General features: G+C 37.4%; 1 protein-coding gene across 2 annotated transcripts in view; it reads right to left on the reverse strand.

Moving 5' to 3' along the window:
* The window catches only part of LOC131678530 (protein vestigial), a 164,790-nt gene extending 144,063 nt beyond the window's left edge, over window positions 1-20,727 (reverse strand). The window contains exons 1-2 of one of the 2 annotated variants that reach the window (XM_058958737.1): window positions 20,111-20,727; window positions 6,702-7,507 (exon numbers count right to left, since the gene is read on the reverse strand). In XM_058958737.1, coding sequence (XP_058814720.1) covers window positions 6,702-6,797 — 96 coding nt within the window. In that variant the 5' untranslated portion in view covers window positions 6,798-7,507; window positions 20,111-20,727. The remainder of the gene's footprint in view (window positions 1-6,701; window positions 7,508-20,110) is intronic. The other variant, XM_058958738.1, reaches the window with a different exon arrangement.
* Window positions 20,728-22,932: the final 2,205 nt, after the last annotated feature.

Below are 22,932 nucleotides of genomic sequence, written 5' to 3' on the forward strand. Positions count from 1 at the left end.
ATGTAACTGATCTATTGGTCTTGATTTCACAGTTGTCTAATTGCATCAATATCAAATTCCTGCCTGAAAACATTCCAATAGAAAATTCCAGAGTTCTGTAATCAATCATAATCCTCAGATTTATTTTCAAATTGATCTCGTTTTTGTAGAAATGTATTGTAATAAGGGTCTTTATTTAATAGGAAGCGAAGTTTAAATTGATTTAATGTCTATGAAACATAGAACTGCTCACCAAAAAAATGCATAACTTTCAACATTTGCCAAAAATGTTTTTGCCTTTCTCATTCACTCTAAAATTCGTCAATCTAATCCTGACCCGGAGGACCGAGTGTCATATGCCAATCGACTGAGTTCGTCGAGATCGGAAAATGTCTGTGTGTGTATGTATGTATGTGTATGTGTGTATGTGGAAAAAAATGTGACCTCTGTTTCTTAGAGATGGCTGGACCAATTTACACAAAGTTAGTCTCAAATGAAAGGTACAACCTTCCCATCGGCTGCTATTGAATTTTTTTATTGATTGGACTTCCGGTTCCGGAGTTACGAGTTGAAGAGTGCAATCACACAGCAAATTCTCATATAAACTGAAATGAAAAATTTTCAAAATCAAATTTGTATTTTTGATGCCAAATGATTTTAAAATGCATGAAACATTGAGATGTTTGACAAAAATTGACTTCTTTGGACTTTGGTACATTTTTGCCTTTCTCATATAGAAAGGTTATGCAATCACTCTAAAAATCGTCAATCATACCGGCCCGGAGGGAGTATGCAGTGAGGGGTTGCTACTTTAAAATTAAAACTAATTTAAAATTTCTTAACAAGTTGAAAATTTTCGGCAGGACCTGGACCTCCCGGATCTTTCTCCATGATCCGCCGCTGGTTTCAAGCGATGTTTCAGTATCACATAGTAACTCAAGATCGTGGCTGTCGATCCATTGTATGTATGTGCAAATCGTACTGAACATGTAATATTCATTTCCACCATTGTATTGAACATAACCAGCCATGGAATCGTAGTCTGGACAAATGAGACAAGCACAATTGCACCACTAGATGGATTAAAACAGGTTTTTATTTTAGGAATGCGTCGAGTTGAGACGAAAACGTAATAACGAGGATAACACTTTCCGAATGTAGAGAAAAATGACGATTTCCATTCGACTCTAGCAGGTGATCGATTTTGATGAGCATTTGATTTTTGTTGTATGACCAATTATATGTATAGGTCAAATGTTTAAAAACAGTAATTTAAGGTTAAGATAGCATCATTTTGAAACCGCCAATTTCGGGGGGTTAGTATCTTCGATGAGTTTTACAAACGTTAAACAGCGCATCATTTGATAAAATAATTTTGACGGTATATCGTCCAAGAAGTATTTATGGTGAATTTTCTCAGGTTAATATTCATGACTACAATAAAGTCTCAACAAATTCGCTAAAGACACGAACCTTGTTACTATTTTCTGGAAAATAATTCTGCATAATTTTAAAACTTCAAAAATTATGGTTTCGGAATTATGCCGTTTGGACAGTAAGATCGATTTTCACCAAACCCCCGCCAAACCGAATTTCTGGCTACGCCGCTGACTTCAAGTAAGTAGAAACAAAGTCGTTCTACACTCGTTCACAAGAAATTTCTTCGAATGCTGAATATCTATTATAATACATTGACACCCCAATTGTATCAGCCAAATATGAATTGCCAAATATGATTTTTTTATTGCATCGAACTACAACAATTTTTAGGTAGCTTTCAAGAGGTTATTTTATAGACTTCTTCCAAAATTTGGCGAACCTATTCCAATTCGTATACCAATTAATTGGTATACTTAAGGGTTTATATGTTGCAGATAGAGAAAATACTGAAATTTTCAGCTTTTTTCCTACACAATATTACGAAAGCTTATTAAACAATTTTTCCTAATAAGTTTGTGAAAATTATAAACTATTTGAAATTTTTTAATAGTTTAATTTTTTATTTAACCGTGATTTTTTAATAAATAGTGACCATCGCTTCACAACGTAGTCTATTTTTCATGGCTTGCGGTGAGTACGATCTCTCGAATTGCTGAACTGAAAATTATGGAATAGAAAATAATTTTTAGTGTTTAACTCGCCGCGCAGATAGCTCTGAATTAGACCCGCTGGTGTCCTAAGACGGTTTCGCTAGATTTTCGGAGCACTGTGCACCCAGTGCATTAACGCAAGTGACGGAAGGCTATCGAAAAGTTTCGTGAAAATGAAAATATGTAATGATGATGATTCCCCCAAGCGGTTCGTTTTCGAGAGGTTTTTATTTGTTCTTTGGCATTAGGATTAGCGGTAATAATTCAAATCAAGGATACTACTGGGAAGTCACCTTTAGAAAAAGTCGATATCGAAGTAAAATTTGGAACTATGCACGCATTCACTTCAGAGATAACGTGATATCAGGAGCTGCGATTTCATTTCAACGCTTTTTTGTGAAAAGGGCGATACTCACAAATGTACACATAAGGCTTTTTTCATACATGCGAATGATAAATAAATAACCCCTTTAGGAAAATTCAGTTTTCCCACCACAATTTAGATATTTTATTAACAGAGCATTAACAATAATTCGTTGGAATGTCTATTTTATGGGCCATTTTTTCGCTTTCCCATTGATTTGGTTTGAGATTTCTAGCACTGATGTTGTCCTATGCTGATTTGAGCGATTCGCTGAGTCCTGCCACTATCCCATGTAGTATGTGTTCTCAAAAACATCGCGAAACATCAAGTTCTAAATGTTCTCAAACGATATAATATCCGAAGAGAGTGATAAGAGTTATAAGAAATGTCTCATCACACTGTTAGGTGGATTAAAAGCGTTTTTATCAATGCATTTAATTCTGCTCATTTTCTTCTTTTTATTCATTTTATCACTTCAGCTCATTTTGTTTATTTGATTCGTTTGTTTTATTAATGCATTTCATTTATTTTTTACTTTATTCATTTTGTTCATCCATTCTTTTTATTCATTTTATCCATTTCTATAATTTGATTAATTGTATTCACTGGATGAATTAAATCAATTTGATTCATTTAATTCATTTGATTAACTTGATTCATTTGATACATGTGATTCAATTGATTCATTTGATTCATTTGATTCATTTGATTTATTTGATTCATTTGATTCATTTGATTCATTTGATTCATTTGATTCATTTGATTCATTTGATTCATTTGATTCATTTGATTCATTTGATTCATTTGATTCATTTGATTCATTTGATTCATTTGATTCATTTGATTCATTTGATTCATTTGATTCATTTGATTCATTTGATTAATTTGATTCATTTGATTCATTTGATTCATTTGATTCATTTGATTCATTTGATTCATTTGATTCATTTGATTCATTTGATTCATTTGATTCATTTGATTCATTTGTTCAGTCATTTGTTTTATTTCATTCAATTTGTTAGTATGAGTCAATTTATTCTATTATTCTTATAACTATTTCTAAACATAATCTTAATTTTTATTTGATTACCTAATCTAATTTCATTCATGTATTTTATAGTTTTGATTTATATTAATTTTTCTACTCATTTTATGAATTTAAAAACCTAGTATTTCATTTTTTGCTTTACTTTTTTATTTCGGTCATTTTGTTGATTTCTATAATTTATTCGAGATTTTATTCGTGCAAGACTAGAAACTAGGGTTGGAATAACCGAGGCATTTTGAGAAACCGGTATTTTCGGCATTGAAAATGAAAAAAACCGGTAAAACCGCTAAAAACCGGTAATCACAAAGAAAAAATCGAAATTAAATTGAATTTACAAAGCAGTCGCATTTAACTTGCTTTGATGCCAATTCATACTTTATTAACAAAGTAATCGCTCAACAGACGTTACTTGAGAACCACTGATGATCGCAGCATGAAAAGTGTGCATGTCGTCATGTTGTCTAACTTGCTTATTGTACCAAAAAGCACAGCAGGTTAGCTAAATGCAGTAGACAAAAAGAGACAAAAGAGATTCGACAAACCATTTCTTCGAAAACAGACCTAAAATTGCTGTTTTCTCCTTATACAAATGCCTATATACATATACTAAACATATACTAAAAATAATGCTCAAAAAAGGTTTGAGCTCCAGCGCATCAAAAACGTTTTAGATTTGTAATAGGTTAATCTGTCTATTTTGTCACCAGTATTCAAAATACCCATTTTAACAGTCCTACTTCGTATATGAAACCGCTTAAGTTTCAATTCCACCTCGTCTTGAAAACCAGCGTTTATGTGCTTCCTTTTCCAATTGAGCATGGGCAGGATGACCGTACAACTCGTAATTGCTAGTCCTTAATTGAACAGAACAAGCATAATTTCACAAAAAAAAATGCGAATGGAACCTGGGAGTAGCTATTCATCATCAATCGAGAGTTCTGTACGGTATAATGCCAATGGCGATGTCTGCCGCGTCCTTACAGCCATCTGGGAAGGAACGAAATGTTAGCGTAACAAATTTTGTTATGGAGACCGTGTACCTCTGCATCTCCACGTTTGCCACGGGCAGGAATTTTGTCAGTGGGGTGAGGTAAATAATTGCACAAGTCAATGCAACTTGGAGAAGTGTTATCATGTATTCATTGCTCTGGGCAGCTAGCCACCGAGAATTTATAACAGATTCTTAAATTGTTAAAAATGCAACTTCAATTCCGGACAACTGATTGTCGTGAGTGTTGTTTAGTTGATTCAAGCGATATGTGACTGCTGAATCTGCTAATAGCTGTGTAATTGAAGATTTCGAAATATAAATAATATTCATCGTATTATTATAACCAATGAAACGACAAATATGAGTTGATTTCTCTCTCTACAAACGATTGAATATGATGCAGATTGTTATGCAATTAACATTCGCGCGCGTAATAACATTATTACTATTAGCAAGAATGATCGAAGGAAGGAAACTGATTCACTAATTTAATACAGCCATGTGCTGAAGATCAATCGAGCTGCATTCCACTGCTTATACAAAAACATTGAAGTGTCCCAAAACAGGCGATCTTACTTCTAACATTAGTAGGTGAAAATATTTTTAAAGTATTTCGAAAGCTCTATTATAAAAACAACAATGAAAAATTATTTAAATAGTTTTCGCTAAAAAAAATATCGAAAATACCGGGTTTTCATTCTTGCAAAACCGGTATTTCGGTATTTAATATATGGACGGTTTTACCGGTTTTCGGGAACGGTAAAACCGGTACTCCCAACCCTCCTAGAAAACTAGAACTGTTTTCATCCCACCTCTAGTTGGGTGCATACTTCTCGTGAGTTCTGCAAACTAATCCAATAGTGAAATGTGTAAGAAATGTTTCATCTCACTGCTAGGTGGATTAAATCGGTTTTTTTCTTGTACGATTGATCTCAGTTTAAATAATGTTCTTAATTTTGTAATTACTACATTTTTAAACCTTCCATTTCTTTACTTTTACTAATAGGGGAAAGTGGTCGGTCGCCGGCACCCCTACGTAACTTTTGACAGAAAGCAGACATGGACATTTAGTTAAATATTATTTGTGTGTTGTATTAGAATGATATTTTTGTGCTGATTGCTGAAGCAAACTGACTCGAATATTCTGTTCCACAACCAATATATTTTTTGAACAAGTGAAAGTCTACTTAAAAGTTTTTTTTAATGATTGGCTTAGTGTCATAGAAATAAGTAAATTGATCGAAAAAGTATGCGCATTGAATATTTACTATTTGAATTCATTCTATTTTGTGATTCAACATTGAATGGCACCGAAATGCTCGTCACATTTTTTTTTTGATCAGTTTTCAAAAAGGATACTAAAATCGGTTGTCGGCACCCAAACATGGTCGGTTGTCGACAACCCATTTTTTGTGGCAAATGCTGAGTTCTCAATAACCTAATCAATGTGGGTATATTTGGAATGGGCTTTACGAATAGATACAAGAGATCGCTCTTTGACACCATACTGAAAACCAAGAAGGCGACTTCCGGTTTAGCGGTTTACATTTACATGAAGAAAGCCCACCCAAAATGGTAAAAAATATCGTTTTACTGAATTGTTAGTAAATTTTTACATGTTGACAGAATAAATTAATCTCTTTCATAAGTTATTAGCTAAGGCCTCTAGCTTGCCATTAGTATGCTTATTCCCATAATTTGAGTAATTTTTTGAATCAAAAACAAAAGTGTGCCGTCAACCGAAAACATTCCCCTACTATTGACGAAAATGGTTCTTTTCAAAATCATCAAAATATTCAAAATAATATAAAGTATTAACAGCCCTACGTTTTTACCGGCACTACAAAAAACTAGAGCAAAAAACTGGTACATAACAATATAATTTCAGTGTAATATACATAGTATCAGTAAGTACAATGGATATCAAACTTTAACTTTGTGGTGCACGGGCAATATACAGTGGTTGGGGCCCGTGCGTTGGATCCCCCGGGCCCGTATTTTCTCTCTACGGCGCTGGTAGTGAGTGATTCTGACGGAGAGCCCTTCCGAGAACCTAGCTCTACAGCTGCAGTAGGTCAACTCTCGAACAAAAAGGAAAGTAAACTCTTATCGTGATAAAAAAAATCTCGCGGGACGGATCAAGTCCCACTGAGCCTTAGGCTTCAGTCCTATCAGCCCGCAAAAAAACTATTATCATGATGAAATCATAATTCGATTGGTAATGCTTACCCGCTCATACTGGTAGAAGGGTCGACTTGGTCCGGCTCGGCCGTACAGGTATGGGTAGTATGCTCCGTACATAACTTCCGGGCAGGACACTGCCATTGTCGCGGGGTCGAACGAACCGAACAACCGGCTAGCTGAACAAGCTTCAGCCGGTCGCAGGTTTTGATGGTGCTGCTCTCACTCGCACTGCTTAAGCTCGCCCCGAAAGTACCCGGCTGACAGCCGACAGAAGCGCTTGGACACCGTACGGTACGGTACTAAGCACTAATTAGCAACGGACGTTTTTCCTTTTTTTCCCTGCACAGCACTATTTCGCACTTTTCAACAGCTGTCACTGACAAGGGGTCTTCAAATCACTCAAAGCCTTCAACGGTTGGCAGTTTTATTTATTCGCACTTTCCTGCACACTCGCATATATGTGTACGCTACTCGGATGGATCGGTAATGAATCATATAAGTTTGAGAAAAACGAGTTCTGATTTAAAATTTCAAATCGTATCTCTCGCGCGTTCTCCCGTCGTCCGGTAGTGGATCTCGGCTGCGGGCATGTTGGGTGAGCTCGCAGGTTTTCGTGTACCCTGGCAAGTTTTACACTGCACGGTATGTGTGCTGCTGATGCTCGGCAAATCACGCGTGTTCTCACAACTTTATATTATTCAGTTGATTAATGAAGCACTTTTAAACTTTTTTTTGTTGCTCTTAATGCGAAAAGATTAATTTTAACACTTTTTGTTCACTCCGCAGTGGTCTTCCCTGGCCTTTGATGGTGCAGGTTTCTTCGAGGTCCGTATCTGGCAGATTCTGGCAAGCTGAAATCAAATTAAGCTATTTAGTACAACGTTACATTGTTGAGGATATTTGCTTTGACGATGTTGTTTCCACTGGCAAAAAATAGTACCCCTGATTTCTGGTACGCTTATTACCGTGTCCATTATAATTAGCAAGACAGAATCAAGATGACGACCTAACACAACACTCCGTTGGTTACAAGTTGTGCCCTGCAAGTATGTATGCTCTAGAACAATTAAACTCACATAAAATTGTATATGCTAATTAGGAACCACAATCGTGTTTCCTCGTTTCACGGGGTTTCTTGCATTGATTTTTTTGCAACGTCTCTCGGTGGTTTAAATCTCGGTGAAAGAAACTGTTTAATTTTCATTTGCACCACGGAAAGACACCAACAGCGGAGCAGGGAAAATAAAAACGACAATCGACACGCGGGAAAAACAATTTCCAGACAACAACTCATCGTCAGACCCGGCACTTGTTACGGTCGCTACGCGTCGGGGATATTACATCGATTACACGTTATGTAGCCTGCTGGTAGATACAGAGAGGCCAGTGCAGCTGTTGCTGCGCATTTCAGTTGAACGGAAATCGGGCCGCGACTGGAGGTGAATACTAATTAGCAGGAATCACCGCTGCCATTCAGTGGTAGCGGTAACATCGTTAGTACGTACCAGGCAGTCAGCACGGATACAGCGTCAAACGTACTGATGATGTTTGAATGGATATCTCGAATGAGTAAGTGAATTTGATCGTGGTGGTTTCAAGTTGTCAGGAAAATGGCACGAACATGTTGGAAAGTAGAATTGATTGCAAATTTGTTTGGTGATGGTTATCACATGGTAAAATATGGACAAATTCTTATATTCTAACAAATACTAAGCAATCTGATGAGAATACATTAGAACGCGAAGTTTCCTGGGCTAGGAAGTTTGTCTGTCACCGGCTATATCCTCGTAGGAAACAGCGTGCTCAACTTGGATCGGCTTAACCGAAACCAATCGAAATCTAGTCAATATCGTAAAATCCGGTACTAAGTAGAAGACGAATTCTGCGGGAAAACGAAATCAACACTGTTCATAACCGCAAGCCAAATATTCTGCGAGTTGGAATACTGACAATTTTTGCTGTCACCTCCCCAAGAATTCAGCCGCGTGCCTGGGGAGTGGTTTTCCGGTATTTAACGGAATATTCTAGTAATTTGCTTGGAAATATTTTTAACTAAATCCGATTGATCATATAGTTCGCAGATTGAGTCAAAGGTGAAATATCGAAATTACTCGAATCTACAAATAGGATCGGCACATTGAATGAGTGACGCATTCACTTCATTTTTGTAGCAGCACCCATCAAGGGACACTTTCAGGCGTCTACGAGGAATCTCAGGAGAGGAAATGATTCTCCTGTTTCGAAAATTTATAGGCACATTACAAGTTGTTCCCTCAATGGGATTGTCAGAATCTCGCTCTTTAGTGAGTGTAGAAATTAGTCGTGGCCGGTGGCGTAGCCCTCTTCTCGGAGTGGACCTCAAAAGAATGCTTCAATGTTTCCCCGTCTAATTTATATGTGGGATATGTCAACAGTTCATGCGGAGTCTATCCACAGAAGGAAAACTTTTCACAATTCTCTCCGCATTTTCCGCTTCGTGCCTTGTTTTTACAATGGGTAACTACATAACTCTACTGTTTGCAATGTTAGTAATCCATGCACAAAAATGCGAACAGCTAGACGAGCCCCGTTTAAAAGAACAAAGTTTGGAAGAACAGATCCGGCGAAAGGCTCTAAATGAGTCTAATGGAAAATAAGTTGTTTTCTTATACTCCTCGATTGTTGCTTAACGCAATTGCTTGCATACCAGAATTTTCACTGACTGAACCGAAGGGTTCTGAAAGGAGCCAATCCCACATTTCGCAATTAAGGTCCCTCTCGGAGACTACACCATTAATTTCTACTTCCCGGGCGGGTACGTATACAAATACTTATTCTTACACGCCCGAGTGTTGCTTAGTTAGATCACGAAATATGGTCCGGAAGTAGACCGTCCAAGGGCTGGTCGTATTAGATGGATATGGTTTGTATTGAAAAGGAGACTTATCGGCATTATTTTTGTAGTTGGAGAAATATTCAAATCGTTCTCTGTCGGTCGTCGGAGATACCTCCCCATTAGTCAATATTATCATGCCGGCTTCAATATCCACCAAAGAAGGTTCTATCACAGGGAATGCAACGAAATTGAAAAGAATGGAATGATTGGTACTTAGCTGTACAATGTAGCATCAGTAATCAATAAACACATTTTCGCTAAGCCGTCGGTCATACAGTCCGTTCCTGTCCAGTAAAAAATATACTGCAAACCGTTTGGACACATAAAATGTCATTTGAGTTCGGTCACTCTAGAAACACGTCAATGAAGAAACCAAGGACGAAACTTTGCGAGGGTGGCTGGAAAGGAATGTATGTCAAGTTGGACGGCTACCCTGAAGGATCGGTTAACGTTTCGATAAGCTTCGATATTAGTAAAAGTAGTGAGTAGACAGCAGATGTCGGTCAGCGGGCTAGCAACGGCAGTTAAGGAGGAAAAACACGAAGTTGGAGAAAATCGGGATATCGTTGTCTAGAGAAATTTTACCGCCGATGATTATTCTGTTAGAGTGGCAGCGAAATGGATCGCGAAAATGGGCATCGGTATAGGGTGAAATACTGCCACCAAGAGCACCAGCTAGCAGATAAATAGGAAGGACCAGCATCAAGAAGGATAAGAAACCCGACGAAGGTGGCTGTAAACAGATGTAAATCCTTATGGTCAACACCACCGGATCGGTTCATGTCTCAACAGGGTACGATATTTGCAGTAGATCTGAGCAGGTGAGATATATCGCGAAGGTTTGACAGCAAGTAAGGAAAAGTAGTTATGGATAAAAACATGACGATTAACACAAAACAAAATAAGCAAGAACACAATCCTTATTAAAGCAGTACTTAACGGTTGCCCCGGATGGATGAGGATTACGAGATACAAGAGGTTTAAGTTTAGTCGGTTGGCTTAACAACTACTACAAATCAATCCGAATCCACCACGAGCCAGCAGGCAACGCACAGTGGTCGGAAATGCCAAAAACGTCACTAGAGACCAAACCATTGAATATATTCATAGGGTATCTTTGGAGGAATTGTTCGTAAGAATATTCCCCATAATCTGATAAAAAATGAATTGAGGCATGGCTTACTATGATTGAACTAGAAAAATTAACTTTTTATACTGACGAGGTAGAAAGATGGTGTCTTCGACAAAGTTTTAGGAATGCTCCTAATGAAGAATTTTGTTGAACAACTTGAGCTTGTAGGACTTAATGTTATCGATTTAGTTTTCTAAGGCAAACCCCTTGAATTTAGCTTTTTAATATAGCTTTTTTCGCTGTGACTTTTCGTGCAAACGATGTTCCAGACAAATGTAGGGGTATTAAAACCACATAATATTGTTGAAGACTACATGTAAAAATTAAATTATTGTTGAAGACTGCATGTAAACATATTGTTGAACACCGTATATAAAAATTGTACCTGAAATCGGCGGCGCGGCGCACACCTCTTGTAAAAATACTCATTCGTTTAAGAGTTATTAAAGAATTTTAAATTTTTTTACACCAAGTTCATCTGCCTACAAGAGAGAAAGGTGCAAACCAAGATGGACGAGCAGGAACTGTTTTCAATGTCCGGACTACGCATAATAAAGGTAAGAAGGTTCACTGCACTGCACTGCAATCACTGTAAAAATCGACTTTTTAACGGAGGCCCGGAGGGCCGAGTGTCATACACCATTCGATTCAGTTCGTCGAGATCGGCAAATGTCTGTGTGTGTATGTATGTGTGTCATTTAAACTCACACAATTTTCTCAGAGATGGCTGAACCGATTTTCGCAAACTTAGTTTCATATGAAAGGTATAACGCTCCCATAAGCTGCTATTGAATTTTTAGTTGATCCGACTTCCGGTTCCGGAGTTACGGGTTGAAGAGTGCGGTCACACAGCAAATTCCCATATAAACTGGTACCACCATGATGTTCAAATGATGTAAAACATATTAAAATTGATGTAACATTACTCTAGTTTGCGGGTCTGGATCACTAATGATCAATCAAAGCAGCTTTGACCACATTGGTCACCTATGTCAGTTCATGACGCCCCCGGGTAACCCGCCAAGTTCCTAAGCAAATATCACACCCATTCCCCAACGAATTCTCTACCGATTTTTACAAACTTGATTTCAAATGAAAGATACAGTAATACCATTGACTGCTGCTGAATTTCATTCTGTTCTGACGCTTGCTTCCGGAGTTACAGGGGTGTTAGTAAGGATACACTGGAATTTCCCATATAAATCGGTACAATCGTAATACCTCAGAGGCTAAAAACTATTGAAATGGTCACCAAATTACTTCTAATCGTAGATCTAGATCACTGATTGCTAATCAAACCTTCTTTGAATATATTGTCCACTATCGACGATTCCGGAAGTCCGGAATTCCGGGCATATTCCACAAATAAAGTCACTTCGGTTCTTCGGTGATGACTGAACCGATTTTCTCAAACCAAGTCTCAAATAGAAGGCAAAATATGCAGGTGAGTATTGCATCAGAGCCCCTCCGCCCCCCCCCCGCCTTGCCCTTACATCTCCCTCCTTCATCACTACCGTCCCCTTGGACCACCCTCACGCCCGCATTTCCTTCATCCACCCCGTATACCAAAATAAGATGAAGGATTTCTGACGCATCCTCCACTCCCACTCTACTAACCCCCCATTCGCTACACGTTCAAACCCATTCCCCCAACATTTCAAAATATAATCACATGAAGATAACATTGAACTCATGCTGATTAAGCTAATTAAATACTATTCTTTTGCCTTTCTCATATAGAAAGGTTACGCAATTGCTCCAAAATCCGACTTTCTAACCGAGGCCCGGAGGGCCGAGTCTCATATAACATTCGACTCAGTTTGCCGAGATCGCAAAATATCTGTGTGTATGTATGTGTGTATGTATGCATGTATGTATGTATGTGTGTATGTGCAGATTTGTTAACAAAATGTCCACATCGGTTTCTCGGAAATGGCCGAACGGATTTTTACAAACTAAGATTCAAATGAAAGGTATAATATTCCCATAGGTTGCTATTGAATTTCATTTTCAACCGACATCTTGTTCCGGATTCCGAGTTGAACAGTATGGTTACAAAGCAAAATATGTTGATTTGTCCACATCGGTTTCTCGGAATTTTCTGAACCGATTTGGCAAACTTGATTTTAAATGAAAGGTCCATCAGCTGCATTTGAATTTGGTGTGGATCCGAGTTCTGGTTTCTGAATTTCAGGGTGATACGTACGATCACGCAGCAAATCCCGATTCTAACGAATTCTGCGATGAATGTAAAAAGGTGAAATTTTTTCCAAAATGTAAACACAACTGTTGAATTTGTAGATCTAGGTCACCAACAGTCATTCAAAGTCTCTTTGGCCACACTGGCCACCATCGACGGATCCGGAAGCATCCAAATTCAGAATAACGGTTATATTGGTTTCTCGAAAATGGCTAGACCGATTTGATCAACTTAGTCTCAAATGAAAGGTGTTGCGTCCCCGGAAACTGATATTAAATTTCATCTTCATCCTACTTCCGGCTCCGGAGTTACGGGTTGTGGAGTGCGATCACATAGAAAACTCCGATTCAAACCGATACCGCGATGAATGCAAAAAGGTGCTCTTATATATACTTACCTAGTGTAATAAGAATGAAAGACATTTCCATAATGTTATATTGTACGAACCAGCTATTATATCATAGTTTGGAGAAATGAGAAAGGCACAATTGCACCTCTAGGTGGATTAAAACAGGTTTTTTACTTGGGTACTTAAACTTACAGTCTTCAACAATATTATGTGGTTTTAATGCCTCCACATTTGTCTGGAGCACGGTTTGCACGAAAAGTCACAGTGGAAATAGTTATTTAAAAGAAAAACTACATTTGAGGGTGTTGCCATAGAAAACGCTTTGCAAATCGATTACATTAAATCCTACAAGTTCAATTAGTTCAACAAAATTCTTTATTACGAGCATTTCTAAAACTTTGTCGAAGACACCAACTTTCTACCTCGTCAGCATAAAAAGTTTTTTTTTTTAATTTGATCGTAGTAAGCCATGCCTAATTGTAATTTTTAAAAGGGTTGTGGGAATATTCTTACGAATAATTTGTTCAAAGATACCCTGTGAATATATTCGATGGTTTGGCCTCTAGTGAATTAAGTTCACGTTTTTGGGGTTTCCGACCACTATGCAGCGGTGTCTTTTGATGACTCCTTCTCAATAACAAACATTTACCCAATTTGTTGAGCAGAGTCGTTTGGTTCACAAGACTAGGTTCAGGCCACTGAAAAAATCATCAAAGTTTGAGAGTTTCTATACGTTTCTTTCAAAATAAACATTAAAAAATCAAAACCCTCCCTTGAGAATTTTCTGCGCACGGGCCTGTATCGGGGAGTTTTCATTTTAACTTACGCACGCCATGTCTAAACTTTCATCAATACGAGTAGAAATTACTCCGAATCTTACTACCCACTCAGGAAAAAAGTATTCCGCCGGCCCTGTAGACGAGATTGGATAAATTCTGGCTAGCAGAAAGAACATTGGTCTGATGAAAGCAAATTCAATTTGTTTTCGTCAGGTGACTGCAGATATGTGCAAAGATCACACGGTCTAAATCCATAAAATATTTTAAAAAATATCCCTTTGCTAACAAGATACAATTAAAATTAAAGCTTCAGTCGATTCGAAGTTGGACCAATACTTCAAATTCAAGACATCTTGACTGCTTCGGCTTATAAAGATCTACTAGAAATCACAATGCTTTCATTTGCCGACCAAATCATGAAAGATGGGTGGACTTTTCAGCAGGATAACTACCGCAAACATACCCGAAAGCTGGTTAAGTCAAGGTTTTAAGCTACAAAGTGCCTGTATTAGAGTGGCGATAACAATTATCCCGATTGAGTACTTATGGAAGGAACTCGAGCAACGAATATGAATTCGTATGTTGAAGAATCCGGATGATGGAAATGGAAAAAATCGTGCAAGAATGGGCGAAAATACCACTCTAGTTAATTTTATGCCAACCTGTTATGCAACAATAATCAAATCAAATGGCTACGCAACTAAGTAATAAGCTTTTAGATAAATAGAACTTACGGTCAAATTCTTAATTTTTTAATCCAATTTCGCATTTTGCTGCATTTTTTTGTCCACCTTGATTTTGAAACAGTGTGACAGTTTTAACCACAAATCAAACATACTAGATGAATCAGATGAATTATTTACCACACAGCTTAAGATCAGTCATGAAAATCGTCATGAATGTTCATGGTACTTATATTAAACTTTATTTTAAATACAGAGATTTATTTATATGAAGCAAAATATAGGCTTGGTGCATTTTTTTGTCCACCACTGTACCTACTACCATTTAATATCTGTGGCACCAACCTACGACGACGGAATTTCAGCTCTTCGACCCTGACACCGCCAAACTAGGGTGAACAAATTGATTGGAAATTTATTACAAACGATAGTATATTTCTTGCATCTGCAGGCCTAGATTAGGAGAAAGTGAGGCAATATGAGCACCCCAAGGTTGAAGGCAAATATATCTGCAGCAAAACATGCAAATAATGCCAAATGGCCCTCTACTGGTACAGTAAAACATATTCTTCACACGCAGTTACTAAACATGCTGAAGAAAATTAAAAATCTTTGAAAATAATCGTTTTTTGTAATGATCGATTTTTGGTTTGGTAAAAATCTTGTGGGGCAATATGAGCAATCTTAAGGGGCAATTTGATCATGTCGCAAAATATTATATTTTATTACAAAATTTCAAATTCATTTCACCTATAATTATTAGGAATCATATTTTCCATTGATTTAGTGACATTTAGCTGCCTATGAAATTCATCTTACAGTTTTCTAACATCATTTTCGTAACTATTATGATCAAATTTCCATTTTGTTTAAATCATATTTTTGCGAGTAATTTTCTCAAGCAAATATTATTATTCATCGTTTGTAGTAGCTTCAGGTATAAAACGTTTACATATGGATAACTTTTCGGAATTTAATGCATGAACTCATATGAGATTTGTGTGCTGCTTATTTTGCCCTATGCCGTAGGGCTATTTTCGCAAAAAATTTTGAGGGAACTACAAGATCTTGTTTAATAATTTTTATGTTTGAAATACTTAGAAAGACGTTAAATATTCCGAAGATGTTTGCATTTTTCCATTACCGCACACATACGTCATGCGAAAGCTTATTTCATATAGCTTGAATCTTATAACATTTTCAGTTCTTTGACATCCCATCAGATTTTTGTATTTTTCGTGCTTTAGGATTTGTTTTTTGTCGCCATTGAAGTATTACATCATCTAATGGTGATTGACGGAGCATTCGTGCAAACAAAAAATCGAAAATTATTCATAGATTTTTGGAAAACGGGGGTGCTCAACTCGTCTCACATGGCGATATTGCCCCACTTTCCCCTACTGATGACCAAAAAATGTCTCCGTTTCGCCATATTTTACAAACTTCAACATTGGTTGTGTTATTAGTATGTAGGTACCATTCCGATCAGAAACACATAACAGAAACATTTCAAAACTGTATCTCGCACTTGTTATAATTTTTTGTTATTTTATCTACTAAGGGGCCGTTCATAAACCACGTAGACTCATGGGGAGGGAACGAGGGGGGGGGGGGGTCTGCCAAAAGTCTATGTTTGTCTACGAGCGGGGAGGAGGTGGTTTTGCGAAAGTCTACGTAGACTTTGATTTTTTGTTATTCTCGTATTACTAATTATAAATGGAATTGAAGGAGAGTTGTGTTCAACATACTAGTCGATTCAGCTAGATGTATTTATGCAGACACTTTGAAGTTAGTACACTATTGAGGTAACTATTCTTTAGGCGATCACTCAATCTAGAACCCACGTAATTTTTTAGACAAAACAACAACCCGACACGTTGTTTATTGCGTAGATTTAGATATATGTTTGATCTCGTGAAAAAGTTCTATGGAAAACACAAAACGATAGTTGTAGAGAGGGTTTTCCCAAATTCCACTCCGCGGATGATTTTGGCTGTGAAAATTTTGCAGTCGAGAATTATCGTCTGATACACCACTAGTTAGCAGACATGCATGAACCATTAAAAGGTAAAAAATTGTCCAAATTAAAACCGCCATGTTAACAAGCAAAAGCCCGATTAATAAAAATAAGTGGATTGATTTTTTTTTAATTTCAATTGAGTTAATCAGTTTGAAATTTCTCTTGCAATCATTTACACTCTATTCTAGTCTAGTTTAGTCTACACATATGTATACAGCCAATACATGTAGGGATCCTGGAAAATTGCAGACGTTCGTCCACAATTTTTCTTGTCATTATTAATGTTTGTGGCACATATTGAATATGACACAAGCATTAAAGCGGCCAGGCCAACTGTGCAGCGTACAAAATAAAGATGATTCAAAATTATACGGCAATCAAATTATTCATTCAATGAATAATTTAATCAACGTATTATTTTGAACCTTGAATATGGAAGAAACGTGGACAACCGTACACAACCGTTTCAATTTGATGGGGGTTTGATAAATCGTTGGGAGTGACTTTGCTAAGAGGATTAATGTCACTCCTTTGGTCCTAGGTTCCTGGGATGGGACAGAAGTATTTAGTCCTGCCCAGGCTAATGAGCCAGGGTTATAGCGTCCTTACTCGCTCTTCTCTTGCAATCATTTACACTCATTTCAAAAGTTAAATTTACCGTAAATTTTACTTGTTTACCCGGAGCAACTCCGTGTATACCGTTTTGTAAGGTATTTATTACCAAAATATTTGGGGAAGCTTTGACACTTTGCGATAATACTCTCAGATGATATGACTTAATTACATAAGAAAAATAGATATTTTTGGAAAGATATGGATAGTTTCGTCCCTTTATTCGAATAAGATAATTTAGATTATTTAATTATCTTAGGAATATTGAGATTTGTTCACCAAAAGTGAAATTTGTGTGCATGATTAGTTTAATATTCCAGTCTAGATAATAGTAGGGTAAGGTGGGGCAAATCCGACCGTCGGGTAAACCCGACCCCCCTCTGTTACCGAAAATCAGAAGCACTACGCGAACTAATATCAATGTTGTCGTGTAGAGCATTGAAAATAATCATAATGTTGGTATGACAGCATTTCATCAGTCTACATTGAGATGCTCAAACGACAAAAGGTGTGTTTTTAGAACTTTTGATTTGACTTTTGTGCATCATTGACTACAGGATATTTCTGATTGTTAAAGTGATTGCATAATAAATGTTTTCACTTTAAATTTCCACTTATTTCATATTACATACACGGTGTTCGTATAAGTCCAACAGATAGTATAGTGAAATTAAAACGAAAACCTTTCTCACAGTTATAAGTAATTTATAATAATCGAAGAACGAGTTTTGTATTTCGGAGAAAAATATTTTGATTTTTAATTCTCTTGAATTGATACTAATTGATTTGAGCAATCGTATACAAAAACCAATGTAACAAGCATTATTAATCGATGTTTGTTTTGTGCTTATTATTTAAAAAGCTTAAAATAGATCTTTATTGGAACATTATAATACGCTTCTTACTAATTTTGCATTTTCCACAAATAAAAAAAACAAGAAGTCTACGTAGACTTTTAGAAGAGCAAGGGGGGTGTTGGTAAAAGTCTACATAAGCCTACTAGGGTGAAGAGGGGATTGAAAAATCTCAAATTTTGGTCTACGTGGTTTACGAATGGTCCCTAACGAGACAGGATTTCTAGCACAGCTTACTACGAACACTGTATTCTGTTATAATCTTGTTATTTCATTCTGATCGGAAAGCCTTAATTAAATGTAATAGACACTACCGAAGCCATCAGACTTTAATAAATGAGAAAGACACAATTGCACTACAAGGTGAAATAAAACTTGTTTTGGACTTGGACTGGCTCCAAGATAGCGTTAGTTACTTTCGAACCACTATAAACCAAACTTGCAAATTAGTTATTGTACTCTCATGCTCAAAATTTAGTTTTATAAAAAATCTCCTTTAGGAAAAAAAATGCATAGTGCCAAGCGCTTGGTCCTCAAAACAAAAGACCAGCATTGGATTCAGCTTCCTTATCAGCGAACCAGAACTTCTGTGTTTACTACCGGGATATCACTTGAAATATGCCAGTCGTTCAGGCGCTCACACAAGACGTGTGACTTTTTAGATTTAGTGTCTACCTGGCGCTAATTTGATGCTCCAAGTTGATGTCTGTTACTGATGAGGAGAGCCCGAAGCATTCAAAACCAAACTTTTAAGTTACGCGTTATTACGCAAACAATTTTCAAAATTGCAACTGAATTATTTTATTTGAAGATGCCATTCAAAGTTTATACTTTTGCTTCCACTTCCTTATCAGCTTACTTCAGACTAGTACAACTCAGAATAAAAGAATAGTTTAGCATTTATGGAAGTTTTGGACGGCTAAAAACGGTTTCCACTGTTCTCTTTCTACGAGTTTCTTCTAGGATTCTTAAACAGTTTTAAATTATTTCTGTATAAAAACTGTGCTGTTTCGTGGGCCAAAACGGGTTCGTATTTGGTATTAAGCTTAAAGAAGATAAACAAAAAGGCTTGGTTTCCTATTGCACCCACTCCCGTTAAACACCCGCTGAACAATTCATTTTCTAGGCCTATGCCCTTTGACAATCAAAACAGGCCACCGACAGCGATCATGCTAGTAATGCATCGTTTACGGCGCTTCCCACCAACAGTCGCTAGCTATTTTAAATATTTCCGCGCAAAGATCATCGGGTCACCTTTTTGACATTTTTGGTCAGCTGACAGTCTCCGTCGTTGGCCGAGTTCACTGGTGGTGGCAGCCGAAAACCACTTGCGAGTGCAATCCAATTATCTTAATTGAGTTATGACCCACGTCGTCCCGATGAATCTTGCTCATCGTAATGGTATTTTGAAGTGTATGTGAACTTTGAATCGCAGCTGAATGTTGTTCGAAAAATTGTTTGTTCACGGGATGATAATTGAAATTCACAGCATCTCTATTGCATTGCTCACGATCCAACCCTGACAACAGCAGCGGAGACGATTGTCACACGTACTATACGGTCGAGCACAGGGGGAGGGACGGTGTGTCTTCTAAATTGCAACTGTGTATTATGCAATCGATCACGTTCGAGATCTCCGATCGATTACAATTGCAGCGCGTTAGCTACAGGCAACTTAAATCACATTGCTTCGAATCTAATTTTAATCGCATCACAGTACTTAAACGACACGGTACAGAACTGAATCAACCAAACGGGAATCGATCCGCACGCGATGGAAAGTTTTTGACTTTGTCAAGATCACTCGCAAATATTATACCGAAGCCTCTACCTCCAAGCTCTTAAAGACAGACACAATCTCGCCAAGGCAGGGTGTTATCAAAGTCGTCAATTTGACTCCGTAGACCTAAACGGGAAAAGCTAGTGGAAACAACTCGTCGAACAACTGACCATAAATCACTGGTTTTACGTTCGAACACAGTCAGTTGAAGTCACTGCGCGAGCCTACGCTGGAACATTTCCAAAGCATGTACTTTAGCACCTGGTTCAATGTTAAACACACAATCAATCACTCAACTTCGTCTGGTTTTATGGTTCAAATTCTCAAGTCTCGTCACTGCACTTTTCTGCACTACGATGCAGCACACGCGAGTGGGGGTGATTCCGTGTCACCTCCAATGTCACTGTTTTCCTTCAAGCGAAACGGCTACGCCTCACGAGCGTAACACTAAAAGCACCCTCCGGTGCAAGTTCCGGCACAAGTGGAATTTCCGGTGAAAAAGTCGAAAAGTGCATCCGAAGGAACGTCGCGACGCTGCAGTCCACGCGGCAAGGTTACTCCTCTAGCCTTTCGACAGCATGAACAACAATAATAACAACAACACAACAACACAAACTCAGTCCCTTGAACGGTGCGTCGTAGTCAACACAGTTGTTAGCTGAACGCGCCGCGCGTATCCAAACCGAAAAATCAACTGAAACAGAAGAATTTCGAGCTGTCTGCTTTAGGTTGGAGATTCTCGCAAAACCAGTTCGTACGGCTAGAGCTAACACATCGAAGCAAGCGAGCCAACCAACCAACCAAAGAGCGCGGAAGGGGATTTGCCTGTTGTTGGTGTTATTGCACCAACAATTGACAGTGGCCGTTCGAATAAACCGGTTTCAGAAGCACCCCAGGGAGGTGGGCGTGGTTTGAGAAGATGGGCTCCGCCCACGACGGATGCGTTCGCGTGAGGGTATATGATTGTGTACACAGTGTTTCGTTGGTGGATAAAGGCGAAGCTGGTGATTGCTTATGCCGCTGGGCTGCAGTTGTCACACCAATACAGACATACAGTTTTTCGAGGGAGTGTGTATGTAGGCTAAATGAAGAAACTGAATGAAAAGTGCATTTGCGATTCTTCATGAACAGACGGATCGATAGGGTGGTTGGGAATGCATGTGATATTTACGAGATTGATTCTTGAGCATATTTTTAAAAAAAAATTTATTTAACAAGCCACATCATGTTTGCTTGTTGATGCCTCATTTATAAATTTTACATTTCAATTTTTTTTAACCTTTAAAAATTTAATATTGCTAAAATTTAGATTTTTTAAATATTTTGAAGCTTAAAGTGAATATTTAATACTAACTTAAACTTAAAGGGACTTAAAGGGAATATTTAATACTAACTTAAACTGCCCATATAAGCATAAGAGTCCCATATGGATTTTTGTCGAAAATGAGATATCTGTTGGATTGTATTCTGGATCATCTGGATCACTGGATCATAATGCACAAATAAGATTACCAGGTTTGTTAAGAAAATATCGAAAAAATAACACAACATGGTTGTCCCATCCATAAGGCTCAATGAAAAATGTAAATCTTGAACAGCGTTTTTCTCGGCTTGCTGTTTTTCAATATGGGACTCTTATGCATATATGGGCAGTAAACTACGAATACAGATCAATACAAACGAGCAACTAATTGAAATGTTCAACTTATAAGAAAGGCAGACTAGTGACACAGTTTGTATGAAAAAAATTGTTTCCAAATTCGAGAATGAAGTGTCATAAATTCTGGAAAAATCCCATTTTTCTTCTACGAACAAAGGACCGTGAACAAAAATCACGTGTTTTGTAATTGAGTTTAATGTTCCTTTGGCAACACTTTCATAACGCTTTAATTTGTGGTAATATTTGTTTTGTTTGCAAATTTCAGTCACGATTTGCACTATTTCATTACCATATCACTAATTTATGGAAATTATTCATAAACCAAATGTTGATTAATGATTTGTCCATAAATTTGGAAACGTAGTTTGCTATACTTTACAGTTTTGAATTTTTTTCGTGAGCAGTTTCACAAAACTCGAAATATTATTCATGGTTACATTCATGCCTCGTGGACTGGTTCATAATTCAGCATTCATGTTCGTGAAATTGTTCATAAAATCAGAAAAAAACGTTTCTACTTTCTGATATAGTTCCGGAATCAGAATACATCGGCTTGATTGGCACGTTCCCTATGTTATTCAGATATTTGTGCCTTACCATGTGGAAAATGGCAACGCAATACAATCACAGCACGAAACAGTAAACAGCCTGGATTCTTCACTCTCAAAGAAATAATGAACCCTACTGATAAGGGCTATAGCTCTTTACTACACTGGGCTAGCTACAATAACATATCCTTGAGTTTTAGCTCCTTTTGCATAGGTTCATCTATGTATGACGAACCAAAAATCCGGATACGCAATTGCATTGCTGCCCGATTGTTTCATATCGAATGATACAAAATTCCGTAAACGGATTCACAAAGATCACACGAATAATACTCAGCACGTTGAATAGTAGCCATGTGATAGTTGAGTTTGCAGTGTTCAGTCAGTGCCCTGACTAGGTACTGCAATTGTGCTTGAAAAAATGCAACAAGTTTTTTGCATTTTCGAACTCACATCATGTTTGTTTGAATGCAAGTTTGCAAGCTACGCTAATGGTTGGCATGTTCGAATACAACTCAAGAGCGAATCTTGTGCTTTATCCATATTTTCCTTAGACTTTTACGCAGCAAAACTTCCAAGCGTTCATTTGATCGATTCAGTTCTTATAACTCTACGAACGAATACCCAAGAATTACACGGAAAACCGATTCATCACAATTTCAACTAAAAAATTAGTTGAGTTTTTGGTTTCGTCTAGTTAATATTTGGGCGAACTAAATTTTTGTTGAAAACAATAATCCAACGTTGTTGGTTTGATGCTGTCAGTTTCAGTCTGGACACGAAC

Source organism: Topomyia yanbarensis, chromosome 2, assembly GCF_030247195.1.
Source record: "Topomyia yanbarensis strain Yona2022 chromosome 2, ASM3024719v1, whole genome shotgun sequence".
Classification (NCBI taxonomy): domain Eukaryota; kingdom Metazoa; phylum Arthropoda; class Insecta; order Diptera; family Culicidae; genus Topomyia; species Topomyia yanbarensis.